We start from the raw sequence: 16548 nt of genomic DNA, 5'->3' as shown, positions 1-16548 counted from the left end.
TGTGAAAACTATGTCAGAAACAGAGACATCTTGGTTAAAGCTTTCCTTTCATTTTTTTAATTTTTAAAATTTTAACTTTTAATTTGTATTGAATCACCATGAGATAGTTACAAGCTTTTATGTTTGAGTTTCAATCATACAATGATCAAACACCTATCCCTCCACCAGTGCACATTCTCCACCACCAATGTTTCCAGTATAACCCCCCTTTCCAACCTTCCCCCTGCCTCCATGGCCCCCATTCCCTCTCTACTTTGGGGCATTATGGTTTGCAATAGAGATACTGAGAGGTTATCACGTTTGGTCCTATATCTACTTTCAGCACATATCTCCCATCCTGAACAATTCCTCCCAACCATCATTGTCTTAGTGATCCCTTCTATATTCAGGCTCTCTTCTCCTCCAGCTCATGAGACACGCTTCCAACTATAGAGCAATATTCCTGGCCCTTGTGTCTAATATCCTTGGGTATCAGTATATTAAGTTATTTCATATTCTACCAATGAGTGCAGTCCTTCTACATCCGTCCCTCTCTTTCTGACTCATTTCACTTAGCATGATACTCTCCATGTCCGTCCACTTATAAGCATATTTCATGACTTCATCTCTCCTAACAGCTGCATAGTATTCCATTGTGTAGACCTAGCAAAGTTTCTTTAACCAGTCGTCTGTTCTCAGGCACTCGTGTTGTTTCCAGAATCTGGCTATTGTGAACAGTGGGTTAAAGCTATCTTAAAATGATTTTATGCTCATAAAACACATAGAGTTAACAAAGAAAAACAGTTTACCTGTACCCAACATTAAGAACATTGCATCAAAGCTCTCTGAATTTTGTTTTCACAGCTCCATACCTCACTGAATTGTTAGGAAGATTTCAAAAGAGAACTTATAAATTAAGTATAGGGCAAAAAAAGACAAGGCTGTATTAAGAACTCCATGGTAATTCAAATCTTAATTTATCAAGATTATCATTTGTCAGAAGCAATGATTATCATTCATTGGGAATCAGGGAAGAGAGAATCTTTAATAAGATTATCTAACATCTATTCAGCAAAAAAAAAAAAAAAGCTCAAGGATTAAAATTTTAAGTGGTTTCCCAAATTTAAGCAATAACACAGTTCTTACCAGACCACAATCTTTACATAGTTTATTCAATTCTCAATCAAAATAATAAGCTTTTCTTCTATTCAATATTTTATATTGTATTTTAAAATGAAGTTTAGGTTCTTTAAAAAAAGTTTTACTGTGAAAAAAATTAGACTACACTAGTCAAAAATTTTCATTTTTTAATGATCTTTAAAAAAAATGAAACAACTTTGAATTTTCTTCAACATTCTTTCAAAGAATGATGGAGCGATAGCACAGCGGTAGGGCGTTCGCCTTACAAGCGGCCAACATGGCCGACCCGAGTTCGATTCCTCCGTCCCTCTCGGAGAGCCCGGCAAGCTACCGAGAGTATTCGATATGCCAAACACAGTAACAACAAAGTCTCCAATGAAGACGTTACTGGGCCCGCTCGAGCAAATCGACGATCAACGGGAGGGCCTTTACCTTTACCTTTATTCTTTCAAAACTTTTTTTTTCTTTTTGGGTCACACCCGGCGATGCTCAGGGGTTACTCTGGCTCTGCACTCAGGAATCACTCCTGGCGGTGCTCGGGGGGACCACATAGGATGCTGGGAATCAAATTCGGGTCTGCCGCGTGCAAGGCAAACACCCTATCCACTGTGCTATCACTCCAGCCCTCTTTTAAAAATTTTCTATTAAATTTAATGTCTTCAATTTGTGCTTTGATGTATAAGGTTCTATAATGACATCCTTCTACATACACACACACACACACACACACACACACACACACACACACACACCCATGTCTGCAGATATTCACATAGAAAGGCAAAGAGTGAAAGAGTTAAACATGATTTAACCAAGCTCCTGCAGCTGATTAATATAGTCTAAATTGTATTCTCTCCCTATTATCCCTAACAATACTCTCTTGGGTGGAGCAAGTAACAGGGGGGCAAAAGTCCACAAATATGTATGCCTACTCCAAAAATCAAAAACAGACTTGTTAATGAGGTATCATCTCACATCATAAAGACTGGAACACATTCAAAAGAACAAAAGCAACCAGTGTTGGTGTGGATGTGGGGAGAAGGGGACTGACTGCTGGTAGGAATGCCGACTGGTTCAGCCTTTTTGGAAAACAATATGGATGTTTTTCAAAAAACTAGAAATTGGGCTCCCATTTGACCCAGAAATACCACTTCTGGAAATATATCCTGCAGATGCAAAAAAATACAGTAAAAATGACATCTGTACTTGTATATTTATTGCAGCACTATTTACCACAGCCAGAATCTGGAAAAAACCAGAGTGCCCAAGAACAGATGACTGGTTAAAGAAACTGTTACATATACACAATGGAATACTATGCAGCTGTTAGAAAAGATGTAATTTGCATACAAGTGGATCAACATGGAGAGTGTCATGCTAAGTGAAATGACTCAAAGAGAGAGGGTCAGAGAATTACTGCACTCATTTGTGGAATAAAAAGTAACAGAATGGAAGACTAACACCGAAGGATAATAGAAATAAGGGCCAGGAGGACTGCTCCACTGGAAGCCAGTTCCACATGCTGGGGGGGAAAAGGCAGCTGGGATAGAGAAGGGACCACTAAGTGAATGATGCTTGGAGGGCTCGCTTGGGATGAGAGATGCGTGCTAAAAGTAGACTATAGACCAAATATGATGGTCACTTACTTACTACCTGTATTGCAAACCAAAACACCCAAAAGGAGAGAGAGTAAGAGGGAATATGCCTGCCACAGAGGAAGAGGGTGGTAAGGGTGGGGGTTGGGGGAGGAATACTGAGAACATAGGTGGTGGAGAATGGGCACTGGTGGAAGGATGGGTACTCGATCACTGTATGACTGAAACATAAGCATGAAAGTTTGTAAGTCCGTAAGTCCATAACTATCTCACGGTGATTCATTTAAAAATATTTTTTAAAAATTAAAAAAAATTTAAAAATTAACGTGAAGGACTGGGACCCACATATTAATACTTTTATGATACCCCAGTGATTATGATGCTCTTTGGTGAATGAGAGCACCTGGAGTGGAGTAAAACCATTAATTTCACATTCTTTAAAAACAAAAAACAAAGAAACAAAAATGCCAGATTTGTTAATTGTAATTCACTAGAATCTAAAATTTCTAAAGTTTCCTATTCTTTTAATAGGGTACTATGTAGATGCAGATATTAGCACAGCATTTTTCAGATCTTTCTATACCAGCCCATGGACCTGAGGTTGAAGACCACCGCATTAGTGTCTACCAAATATATTTATCTGATGTTGGATATTAGAAATTATTTTGAGCTATTTTTTCCCCAAAAGAAATCCCTGTGACACATGAGTTAATGTTATATTTAAGCTGCTCTCAAAACTTCTCTCAACATTTACTAACCTTACCTGAACATTAATTACAGAAACCAGTAAAATGTTTTCACACTAATAGAACACTTTAGTCAATAAGTATTTACTTGATGCCCAGCACTATAAAATAGAATACTACTTATTATATTAATCCACAATCAATAATTTATGCGTTTATTTTTCCTTTAAAAAAAAAGGCTTATCTAAAACCCCATACTCTGGAATTAAATTATAGAAATTATAGGGAGTCAGGTTTTTGTTAACACTGTGCTAGAGTCTCATATTACAGGGTTTGACTCCTAGCAGAACTCCTAACACTTAAGTTGAAATTGTGTACCAGGATGAAAGACTAGGCATTAGCCAAGGCAGTGAACTGCCCAAAAAGGGCTTTAATAGCAGGAAATGGTACTTATGGAAGGCAAGTACTACTGCTCTACTCAAGACCTTACTAAGCAGCAGAAGAGTCTAGGAAAAGGGTGGGTTGAAAGGAAGGGAAAGTCCTAGACAACCAAGATGGGGGAAAAGGGTATTTCCCTGCGTGCACAATAAAGTCATTTAGGAAGCAATATACCTCACACACAAAATGGGTTTTATTACAGATAAAGAGAATGCTACTGTGTCATTAGTAGAGCATTACTAAACTGCTTTATGTTGTAGAGGAAATTCCTTCATTTATTTATTCAAATATTTTAGTAAAGACTACATATCAAGCAGAGTTCTAGGTGCTGGGACTAATGAGGCCAGCAAAATAAAAAGTGATAATGTCACAACCTACCTGAATACTACCTGCTATTTAAATACTAAAGCTTTTTTGACTACGTCTGGAGAAAATCTTTGGCAACTTATTCAAACTTTTTTGAAGCTCAATTAACAACATTAAAGACTGTTACCATTTGTGGTTTATATCATCTACAATGTCTCTAAGGATTAAACAACTTGCTACATAGTAAGCACTGAATTGTTATTATGTCTTCACTATACTTTCTAATCAACTACTAGAGGTTTATCTGAATTGACTTTGTTAAATGTTACAAGGTTTCTCTTTAGGAGCATGAAAAAGGAACTAGTAAGAGTTAGGGAGGGGGTTAGATCCTGGGCACTACACATGATTCCTGCAAATACACACACAGTTCAGGTGCCCAAATACAGCAACAAAAATTCTCTTTAGTTAAAATTAAAGTTAACAAGCTATAGCCGTATATCCTCAAATAAACAAATTCTTCTAGATTTAAAGTTATTTGTATATTTGAGTTTTACTCACTCACATCCAAGTTGCCAGTTTCATCCTACCCATTAACATTGTCTCTAAAGTTAGGTGTAAGCATGTTAGTTACTTAGTATCTGCTTTCAAATCTCCAAGGACAATTTGCTTCCAGCATTTGAAAATTCTTGTTTTCCTTCTTTTTTATTTTTCTAGCATAATATGCCTCTAAATTTAAGTGAATTATTTCATTTGCTACTAAAGAATGGAGCTATGAATCATTTGAGGGGGGGGAACCAAGTATATCTGCAACTTTCAGGTGGCTGCAGGTAAGGTAAAAATCTGCAAAGCAAAAATGCAATATAATCAAAAATGCTCTTGAAATGAAACCCCTACTACCTTAATTAGGCAATTTAGAACAGTGGGAAAGACACAACCAAACCTAGACAAAGTCTTCTTTCTATCAGATTGATCAGTAGTTATGATGTGAGCCTAAATCACACTTCTTTCCCTAAATCTATTTCCTCTTTCTGAAAATGAAGTTATCACCTCCATCACGACAGGGTCTGGAGAAGGGGGCAAGGTGGAAATTTAAAAGAATGCACAGAACAAGAGTCTCCTAGATTATTTGCCTAACACAACAGGTACTCAATTCCAGTTTCTCATCACCTACCAAAGAACTAAAGACCATAAATCTTCTATCAAATCTTATTTTCATTAAATTATATAACAAAAAATGCACTGGATAAATGTTTACTTGGCATGTGAAACCACAACTATTAATGAAATGAAGTACCCAAAGGCTATTTCATGAGCTTAAGAAGATATCAGCCTAAAGTCAACAATCCCTATAACCACAGTTTCGATGATCAGCAAAACTGGGTTTCCTAGGAAAAGTGAAACAGAAAAGATGAAATCTCATTGTCTGATAGAAGTCCTTTTGTGTCACAACCCTAAATCAGAGAGCAAGATGGCTAGGAGGTGGGTTCAGGACTCAAAACTTCATTACTCAGCTACGGTTAAGTTGCAGGTTCTAACCTTGGCAAGGGTTATGTACTCCATCTCCATCAGTTTCAAGTTTGTATGGAATAAACTAATGGCTGAGACGCTGTGGTTAACTATTCAAAGGTCACTCATTTTGAACATGAAGATAAGGAACACTGTGGAAACTTTAAAAATACACAACGCATCCTTTTCCCACCACCCTTTTCAGACCAATATTGATTTGGACATGTATTTGAACACCTTGTGAGTGTTCAAATGAGCAGTGCTTCAGAATTCAAACGTATTCAGGTGTCAATGCTAAGACTTGCTTTCCTTCTTTGAGTAGTTTTCAGCAGAAATCAATGATAAAATGACCAAAAGAGAATGCTGAAACATATTAACCAGGTTTCCTTCAAGTTATCACCACTTCCGACTGTGCTTAAGAACATTTTCAGTTATGTTTTGCACAAAGGAATTCTTTGTGATACAATGGCTTCCTATTTGTTCCCAGACAATCCTCTCATACCAATCCTTCAATTAGGGAGCACAATCGCAATCTGTCTTTTTGAAAAGCAAAGAGGACTCTGAGTGTCACTCTGATTTAAAAAAATCACTGACCACACTTGTTCCCATTTCTCACCGCCCGCCCCGCCCCCCCAACACCCAAGTGGCAGATTTCCAAGCCAGTCCCCCAACACACCATATAAGGGGCGGCTCCACCCCGGCCCTCCATATATGGCCACATCTTACAACCACCCACAGACTCATCACAGAGAACCAGGAACCCACTCCAGCCCCGACCCACCATATACAGACAAACACCCATTCTCACATGCCAAACAAAACTAAACTCCTCCCTCTACGGCTCCCTTTCATTCCTAGCCCGTCTGAAAGTTTACGAAGTTGGATGGCTACTGGGGGAAAAGAAGGACGAAAGGACTGCACGCACTCCCACCAACCAGTCGCCCTCGATCCGCACCGATTCGGAACGTCACCGCCGGCCCACTTTAGCACGAACAATACACGCCCTGGGAAGAAATCACCGTGCAGCCACACTCGGCACGGCGCCAGCCACCAGGGCGTGCGTTCAACATCGCCACCCCGGGGCCCCCAGCCCATCCTTACGCCCGAGCAGCTCCACACACCCATTTCAAACCCATTTCCCAGCTGGTCGGTCCCCTCCTACCCCGTGCCAACTTTTTGGCCGCCGTTTACCGGGTGTGCGTTGGGGGGCGATGAGGGGGGGTGGGTACTGGCGATCTCGTTACCAAGGTAACTAGGAAACGTCCGACAGCCGTGGCCAGAGCGTCGATTTTTTTTTCTTTTTTTTACCTTCAGATCTTTCTTGGTCACGTCGGTGTGGGACACGGCTCGAATGGTCCCCGAGAGCCAGGGCCACTCGGCGACGCGCTCCACGTCCCAGCTGCCGGGGCCGTCGTCGCTGCCGTCGGCTGCGGACAGACTGAGGAATCGCTTCCCCACCAATACTGGCCAACTTTCCCCGAGCGTGAGCACCATGGTTTCCACGCCTGCAGGAAGGACTCCTCCCTGCAAGAACACAAAAACAAAATGCGGCGGGGCGGCGGGGCGGCGGGCCGACCGCCCGGGGCGGAAGGGGCGTCGGGACCCCGCGCGCCCCAGCGGACCCCGCACGCGCGCGCGCTCCTCCCGCTCCCTCCCGCGCCGCCCCCCACCCCTCCCCGTGCCTCCCCCGCCGCCAGCACCGGCCCCGGCGCCGCGTGACCCTCGCGCTCCCAAGTTTCGCTTTTCCGAAACCTTAAGCCTGGTCGCCGAGGGAGTAAGGAGAAAATGCCTGGCGGCTCCGGGGGGAGTGCGGGCGGATGGGGGCGGTCGGAAAGTGCTCGCCCCTCTCCCCGGAAAAGAAAAGGCCCCGACGCAGAGGGCCCGTCCCGGGCGGCCCCGAGGGAGGGGCGAGCCCGCGGCTCCGCACTTGTCCCGCCGCCCCGCCCCGACACCCAGCTTCCCGGCCGACGGCCCTGTCGCGCCCCGCGTCCCGGCTGCGCTGCGGCGCCGGGGCGGCGGGGGCGGCGGGCTCGGCGTCTTCACCTTTCTTCCTCTTCCCCCGGCAGCCGAGGCCGCGGCGTTCTTACTCCGCCTCCCGCCTCCCGCCTCCCTGAGTCACCGGCGGCAGCCGCCGTTTCCAGCCGCCCAGCCGACTCGAGCTCTGACTTGGTTCAAGAGCTCTCACAAGACACGCACAGCCTCCCGGGTCCGCCCCCTCGGAGCCGCTTCCGCCGCTCATTGGCTGAGGCTAAGGAGCTGGGCGAGGCTCCCGGGGAAACGGCCCGTCGCCATTGGCCGGCACCGCGGGGGCGGGGCAAGAGAAAAAAACAATTCTGGGCTGCCTCCTCCCTCTCCCCTCCCCCTTCCGACTCCCGGACGACCCCCATTAGGTTAAAGTACACAGCGCGTAAGAGAGAGATCCCTCCGCCACGGGCCATTCTTCCCATTTGTTGCCCCACGGTAAGCAAAGAAGTCCCGCGCAATCAGTTCTCAACTTTAGAACCCAGAGGGAAATCGCAGCGGTGCACAGTCAAGACTGTACAGCGAGCCTCCGGTCTGTTAGTGCTTATTGGCTCGCGCTTCGAGCGCGTAGGCTGTCGACCGAAGGTGGGCCTTTTACTTGGCGGAAGAATCTCACAGGAAAGGGATGAGGGCGGTGCCAGAGCCGGCGGGGGAGGGAAGGGACGGGAACGTGCGGTTTCAGGCGTACTCAGCCAGAGGGAGGAGCCACAGTGCTCTGGCGGCGTGTGCGCAGGCGCCTGGGGAGGGGGGTTGCTGCCGCTGGGGCTGCTGGGTGAAATGGCCGCGGGAGGCGCAGGCGCACGTGGTGCAAATCATGGCAGGCTTGAAGGCCGCCATTTTGGAGGAAACATGAAGAAAGGCGTGGAGGCTCAGGGAAACGAGGGTCGTTCAATCAGGAGCCCCAAAGTCCGTTCAGTACGACGTGGAGTGGGATTTTTTCACGTGGAAGAGGGATGAGAAGCTCGTTGAGACAAGGAAATTGAAGACCAGAGGAAGTTCAAGATGATGCAAGAGCTATGGAATGGGAGGTGACTTTGAAGGACAAAGGAGGGAAGAGGAGATTGGGTTGGGGACCTCACGTTTCTTGGTTGGTTGGATGGAAAAGAAATGGAATGAAGAGATTGAAGACCTCATTTATAAAGGCTGGTGCTTGGAATGGCATCGCATGTAGTGAGACTGATCCCAACTCTTAATTTTCTAAGTGTGAAAATAACAAAGAAACTGTTCGAAGGATTATAGATTCAGGTGAATGGCAAATTTTTATTTTTAAGCACAAATGCTTTGAGTAAGTGACATTAAAGTGACTATTAAAAGTAAATTTTGAATTATACACAAATAAGTATAATTGGTCTCAAAAAATAGAGAAGATGGGAAAGTGTGGGAGCATGCAGAAAAGAAAAAATCGAACCCTATCCAGTCCAACAAATTTCAGAAATGAAACAAAAAATAAAAGGAAACCACGTAATTATGGCATACAAAAGAGCAAAAGTCTAAGACATCAGTATTTACAATAGATGTGACTGGGTTAATTTTACTTATAACTTAAAAAACGATCAATAAAATGTCATAAATGAACACCAGCAAAATACAGCAGAGGAAGTCTGAAAAACATCAGATAAAAGGATTTATTAATCAACTGGCAACTGAAGTTAAAAAAAATAGCAATATTAATTGAAAGCAAAAAGGATTTTTAACATATACAAGGTATGTTCGAAAACAGCAACATATATTCCAACTAGTATGGTACTGGAAATATATGCCCAACCTCAACTAAGACTATGAAGTATAGAATTATAAGAAAAAGTTTACAGCTTGTAATCAGAATATGTAAACACATTTGTTACAAAAATAAACAATTTGAAATTTGGGTAAACTTGTCCCAAGCTTGGGAGTACATAATTTTTTTATATTCATGAGTCCATGACTTAAAGAAATAAGTCCATGGGAGTAAATATCTATTTTATAAGAATTGCAAAACCTGTTACCAAATCTGAAACACTATACAAGAAAGAAAAACTGTAGTTCAATCACACGTAATGATGGACAATCCTTATTATTAGCAAATTAAGCCAAATTTTATTTTTTAATGATTAATTAAATTTAAATACAAAGATACGGCAAAACTAGAAAATTACTTTAATTCAATATGAATCTAAAATGGCCACCAAGAATCCAAGTTCTTTACTTGATTATGGAGGGTTTTCCCCTTCATGCAACATTGGTGAAAAATCTAGAAATATTACACAAAGGTGGAATAACATTGATTTTATGCATAAGAAAATTACATGTTCATTTTAATAGAGGCTATAAAAGAGCATACATTGAATAGTTAGAAAATTAGGACATCAAGAGCACATATATTAAATACTTAGTCATGAATTTTAAAACTAGAAACAAATTACTAAAAATTTACAATAGAATATACCCATACATATGTACTAGAAAATATCAATAGAGTTGTCCAACATTGTGAGTGGTTGTAAAAAGTTATAAATAAACTCATGTGGGGGATGAATAAATGAAAAACAGAATGTGGTATATGTAATGAAAAACATCAAAGTGTTTGAATTTAAAATTTTTTTTTATTTTATAAAGTAAGGTAAAGGTAAGGTAAAGGCCCTCCCGTTGATCGTCGATTTGCTCGAGCGGGCCCAGTAACGTCTCCATTGGAGACTTTGTTGTTACTGTGTCTGGCATATCGAATACTCTCGGTAGCTTGCCGGGCTCTCCGAGAGGGGCGGAGGAATCAAACTCGGGTCGGCCATGTTGGCCGCTTGTAAGGCGAATGCCCTACCCGCTGTGCTATTGCTCCAGTAGTTCACAATATTTGATTAATATTGTTTAGTAAAACAATTTTTTAAAAAAGGATTTGTAGTAATATTTTAAAGCACCTATAAAACAACACAAAATACACGTTCTATGTATCTATATATCAAAACACTAGGACCAAAGAAACAGTAAGGTGGTTATAGCTCATGTCAATAATGTGGCCAACCCCAGTTCTATCCCTAGCACCACATATGGATTCCTTGATACAAGCAGATCCAGGAGTAAGCCCTAAGCATCATTAGATATGTTCCAAAACCAAAACTAAATACTCACAATAATGGTTACTGTATTAGGGGTGCACAGTAAAATTTTTGGTCAAAAATCATCTAGCATTTGGATTCATAAAGTGATTGCATACATACATATTACTTTTGAAAGTCTAAGTTAATTTTTAAATCTTATAAGTGGGATTGGCTACATTAACAAAGCATTCATTATAAATTATAACCAGTACAGATTAAAGAGGGCTAGAGCAATACACAGTGGGTAGACCGTTTTGCCTTGCACGTGACCAACCCGGGTTCGATTCCTCCCTCCCTCTCGGAGAGCCTGGCAAGCTACTGAGAGTATCCCGCCCACACGGCAGAGCCTGGCAAGCTACCCGTGGTGTATTCGATATGCCAAAAACAGTAACAAGTCTCACAATGGAGACGTTACTGGTGCCTACTCGAACAAATCGATGAACAACGGGACTACAGTGCTCCAGATTAAAGAAGGATGCAATGTAAGATCAACAAAATACCTGAGAAGTTTATTCCTTAACAGGCATCAGCTAGAGTATACAAAGGGATATTCAAAAGAATATACAAAAGAATATACAAAGAAATTTTATACAAAGGAATTACTTATCATTGTGAAAACTGTAGAATACCTAAGAAAGTGCAAAATGTAAAAGAGTGCCTCAAAACCCATATGAAGTAAATATAAGACTTTAGCAATATGCATAAAATTCCAAAATCTTTTATTTCTGTGATTTAGTAAGTGTCATTTTCTTTCAGATTCCTTGAAAATTTCCTTTAAATTTTCCTTGAAAAATAAAAATAGAAATATATAATTAAGGAATTATGAAAACATTCATGTCTGTAAAAATAGTTTTTATTAACAATTTCAAAGTGTTTTTTACTAACAGTCTTTGAGCTCAATTGGTTATTCATTGGGCAAAAAAATTATGGCAGCTCACATCAAAGTTCATAAAATAAGTTTCAGTTGTATAAGAGTTAAATATGAAAAAATCTAGCTAGACATTTTAAAGTTTGATCTTCTTTACTTTTCTCTTTCTCGTCCTCATCCAAGATCTAGTATATACTTCATAGTCCAAATCCTGCAGAGTTGCCTGAGGGACAACAATGGTTTTCTAGAGCCTTAAAGGAAATTAACAACCATAAATATGGAAACCGTTTGCACCTTGATTCCTCAACTGAAAAACAATTGGAGTTTTGAATGGAGTATTTCTGTCTAAATATATTTCTCTTAAATGGCACAAAAATGTTTCATGTGAAAATTTAATTGCCTTATGTTATTTCTGTTAATTCAGTACACTTATGACAAGCAGCACATCCATGTTCCTTGCCTCTTTTTATTTTTTTTAATTTTTTTTTGAGTTTGTGTTTTTTTTTTTAAATTTTTATTAGTGAGACACCGTGAGGTACAGTTGTAGATTTACAAATTTTGTGCTTGGGTTTCAATTATACAATGATCAAATACCCATCCCTCCACCAGTGCCCATTTCCCACCACCACGGATCCCAGTATCCCTCCCACCCCCCATCCCCCCCCATCCCACCCTGCCTCTGTGACAGGCATTCCCCTCTGTTCTCTCTCTCCTTTTGGGTGTTGTGGTTTGCAAAAGAGACATTGAGTGGCAATCATGTTTGGTCTATAGTCTACTTTGAGCACGCTTCTCCTATCCTGGGAGGATCTTCCCAACACCCTTTATTTGGTGCTCCCTTCTCTATCTGAGCTGCCTTTTCCCCTAGCATATGTGGCTGGCCTCCAAGCCATGGAGCAAAATTCCTGGTACTAATCTTGGCCATTCTTGGGTGTTAGTTTCCTATTTTGTTACTTTATGTTACCCAGACATATGCAGTCTTTCTATGTCTATCCCTCTCTTTCTGACTCATTTCGCTTAACATGATACTTCCCATGTAGTACCACTTGTATGTAAATTTCATGACTTCATCTTTTTCTAACAGCTACATAGTACTCCATTGTGTAAAAGTACCAAAGTTTCTTTAACCAGTCATCTTTTCTCGGGTACTCAGGTTTTTTTCAGATTCTGGCTATTGTAAAGAGTGCTCCTTGCCTCTTTTTAAAGCATGTTATGTTTGGAAAAAAATTCACATCCAAAGAAATGCAGTTTGCGGGGTATGGTGCCGCCAGCAGGTCAATCTGTACCTGTGAGGCGAGTGCATCAGCAGCCTGATGGCACCTTCAGACTTTCAGATACCCCAAAATTGCTGCTGTGTCTTTGGCCAGACCCCAAAAACTTGGGGCAAAGTTTACCAAGAAAGTAAACGGCCAAAAGTTAGGTATGTGGGAAACACACCCACAAACCACCTCCGGCTCAGCTATATAATTGGAGGCATGGCCTCTCTGGTTCCTGATTGAACTGCTTAATAGCCATGATCCCAAAGACTCAGAAACAAATCTGGAAACCCAACGGCTTTTGGCAGAAATGCGTCTGGTCCTTGCAGAAGGTTAACAGTGCTGGGTCACTCCAGGTGGGAATAGGTTTCGTGCCTTGGCCTGTTCCCCCTGGCGGCCCAGTGGCCGCCATTCTTCAGAAGCCATCGGACAATCAGGTTTGGGCCCCCAGTGACGAGACATGCAGGGTCTCACAGGATGGGTGGGGGGAGCTGGTCCTGTCCTCCCCACCCCAACGAGACCCCAAGTCATCGCTCACGAACGGCCTCTCTGGCTCCTGATCAAGCTGCTTAACGGCCATGATCCCAGAGACTCGGAAACAAACCTCGAAACCAAGTGGCTTTTGGCAGAACTGCGTCCGGAACCTGCAGTACGTTACTGTCGCCAGGCCACCCCAGGGAGGAAAGGGTCTTGTCACTCCGCCTGCTCCCTCTTGGCGGCTCGGTGGCAGTCATCCTCCAGAGGCCACTGGACAGTCAGGCTTGGGCCCGCAGTGACAAAACTTGTTGGGCCTTGCGGGATGGGGGGGAGCCGGGCCTGTCCTCCCCACCCCAACGAGACCCCAAGTCATAGCCCATGAACAGCCTCTCTGGCTCCTGATCAAGCTGCTTAATGGCCATGATCCCAGAGACTCAGAAACAAATCTCAAAACCCAGTGGTTTTTGGCAGAAATGCGTCCGGACCGAGCAGTAGGTTACTGTCACCGGGCCACCCCAGGGGGGAAAGGGTGCTGTCCCTCTGCCTGCCTCCCCCTGGCGGCTCGTTGGCCATCATCCTCCAGAGGCCATTGGACAGTCAGGATTGGGCCTGCAGTGATGAAACTTGTTGGGCCTTGCGGGATGGGGGGGGGGGGGGGAGCCGGGCCTGTCCTCCCCACCCCAAAGAGACCCCAAGTCATCACCTACGAACGGCCTCTCTGGCTCCTGATCAAGCTACTTAATGGCCTTGATCCCAGAGACTCAGAAACAAATCTCGAAACCCAGCGGCTTTTGGCAGAAATGCATCCGAACCACGCAGTAGGTTACTGTTGCCGGGCCACCCCAGGGGGGAAAGGGTGTTGTCCCTCCGCCTGCTCCCCCTTGGCGGCTCGTTGGCCATCATCCTCCAGAGACCATTGGACAGTCAGGCTTGAGCCCGCAGTGATGAAACTTGTTGGGCCTTGCGGGGGGGGGGGGGGAAGGGGGGGGCGGGGGGCGGAGCCAGGCCTGTCCTCCCCACCCCAACAAGACCCCAAGTCATCGCCCACGAATGGCCTCTCTGGCTGCTCAATGGCCATGATCCCAGAGACTCAGGAGTAAATCTCGAAATCCAGTGGCTTTTGGCAGAAATCCCTCCAGATTTAAGTGTTAAAATTTCAGAATTTCAAAATCGCATGGCCCAATTGCAGCCACACGATATCATATGTTATTCATAACCAGCAATAGAACACAAATTGTCTACTGTTGCCTTTTCAGCAGATCTGAGTGTTGGGGTAAAATCTCAAATAATAATGGTGGGTCTGGTGTCGAAATATTGAATGTGATCAAAGTATATAGATATACTTTAATCCAAAGTATATAGGAAATCATCTGCCCCACAGGTAGGGGGAGGGGGTGGGATGGGGGTATACTGGGTTTTTTTTTGTGGTGGAGAATGGGCACTGGTGAAGGTATGGGTGTTTCATTGTATGACTGAGACTTAGACCCAAAAGCTTTGTAATTGCTCTCACGGTGATTCAATAAATAAAATTATAAAAAATGAAAAAAAAAAAAAGAAATGCAGTTTGAGATTAGCAGTCTCATCAGTTTCCAAATGCATGTATCCATACAACCCACCTGCCATCAAGATAAAGAATAAGGGGGAGAAAACTACAGCTGACAGCCCATAACTGCTCTACAGTCTAATTTTATACATTTACATTTTTTATTGTTTGAAAAAATACAATAAAATTTTTACTTAAATTACATAAAATTCAAATTTCAGTGTTTATAAATAAAATTAGGGTACACCCACATCTATTTGTTTATGTTTTATGTGAATGTTATGGAAAAGTTGAATAGCTGTGACAGTTTCCATCAAGGCTTAAAATATTTACTGTTCATTCTTTACAGAAAAGGTTTGCCAATATTTGAAAAAGAGAATTCCATCATTCCTCACTGTTCTTAGTTGCTTTTTATTTTCCTGGTCAATATCTCTACCCACAGATAACCTTTACTTGGGTTTCTGTCACCATAAAACAGCTTAGCGTTTCTTGAATTTTATTTAAATGAAATGCTCTTTGGTAACTATTTTTTTGGCATGTTTTTGAAATTCATCCATGTGATTACATCTATAAGATGACTGGACCCTTTGATTGCTAGGTCACTGTCTGAATCTCATAATTTATATATGCCATATTTTGTACATTCTCTATCGATTGATACTTGAACTATTTTCAGTTCTTGTTGTTATGACTAATTTATATTATTAATAGTTTTTTATTTGAATTTACTTCTTAGCATTTGATTTCTGTTGTATTTGTTCTGCATATGCAAAATACAAATATATATATATTTTAATAAAGTTGTCCACGATGATTTATTACATTCAACATTCTAACACCAATCCTTCCACCATTATACCTTCCCACCACCATTATTTCCTGTTTTCCCAGTCACTACCCAAGGCTGCCCCAACAGCAGGCCCTAAATGATTTATTTTGTATTGATTGTTATGATGGATGAACTAAAAATGATCAAAAAAAGATTTCCTTAGAATAAAATGTGTGAAGATTATTGTATCTTACCCTGGAACCATTGAGTCATTGAGTATAAGAGATAACATGTTGTTACAAGTTGAGTCTTAATATTTTCTTAATTGAGATTGGTTGCCTTTTGCACCCCATGCAGAGTGGTGTACTACTCCTGGTATGTCAGTGCTAAAGAACATGAGATATTGCGGCTATGCTCTCCAGGAATTCTAAAATTTTGATAGTGGTATAGCTGGAGTTAAATTTTTAACTGAAAGGTGGCTTTGGGGTCTGGAAGCATCTCTGCAGCTTGCTGCTCTCTGTTGAGATTTATTTATGAGTCTCTGGATCATGGCCAATTAATAAGCTTATATTGTATCAAGAGTTGCCATTTTTCTACATTAAATAAAAAAAAAAAAGAAGATACCGGGTTCTAGAGAGATAAAATCGGAATTTTAAAAAGATTTAAATTTTTAAAAATTTCTTTTTTATATTTTTGGGTCATACCTGGCAATGCACAGGGGTTACTCCTAGCTCTGCATTCAGGAATTACTCCTGGCAGTGCTTGTGGGACCATATGGGATGCTGGGGATCAAACTTGGGTGAACTTTGTGCAACATAAATGTCCTCCTACTGTACTATGGCTCAGGCCTCACTGTTCTGCATATATATCTTTCAGTTATTTAACTTTCTGCTAT

The 16548-nt window shown here is 42.1% G+C and overlaps 1 protein-coding gene across 1 annotated transcript in view; it reads right to left on the bottom strand.

The window, feature by feature from the left end:
• The window catches only part of KDM3A (lysine demethylase 3A), a 53775-nt gene extending 45955 nt beyond the window's left edge, over positions 1-7820 (bottom strand). Inside the window, exons 1-2 of the mRNA XM_056116400.1 lie at positions 7694-7820; positions 6959-7174 (exon numbers count right to left, since the gene is read on the bottom strand). Coding sequence (XP_055972375.1) covers positions 6959-7144 — 186 coding nt within the window. The 5' untranslated portion in view covers positions 7145-7174; positions 7694-7820. The remainder of the gene's footprint in view (positions 1-6958; positions 7175-7693) is intronic.
• Between the last annotated feature and the right edge of the window lie 8728 nt (positions 7821-16548).

Source organism: Sorex fumeus, unplaced genomic scaffold (assembly GCF_029834395.1).
Source record: "Sorex fumeus unplaced genomic scaffold, SorFum_2.1 ptg000003l, whole genome shotgun sequence".
NCBI lineage: Eukaryota > Metazoa > Chordata > Mammalia > Eulipotyphla > Soricidae > Sorex > Sorex fumeus.
The sequence above is the reverse complement of the archived record's forward strand: the minus strand, read 5'-3'. Positions and strand labels throughout refer to the sequence as shown.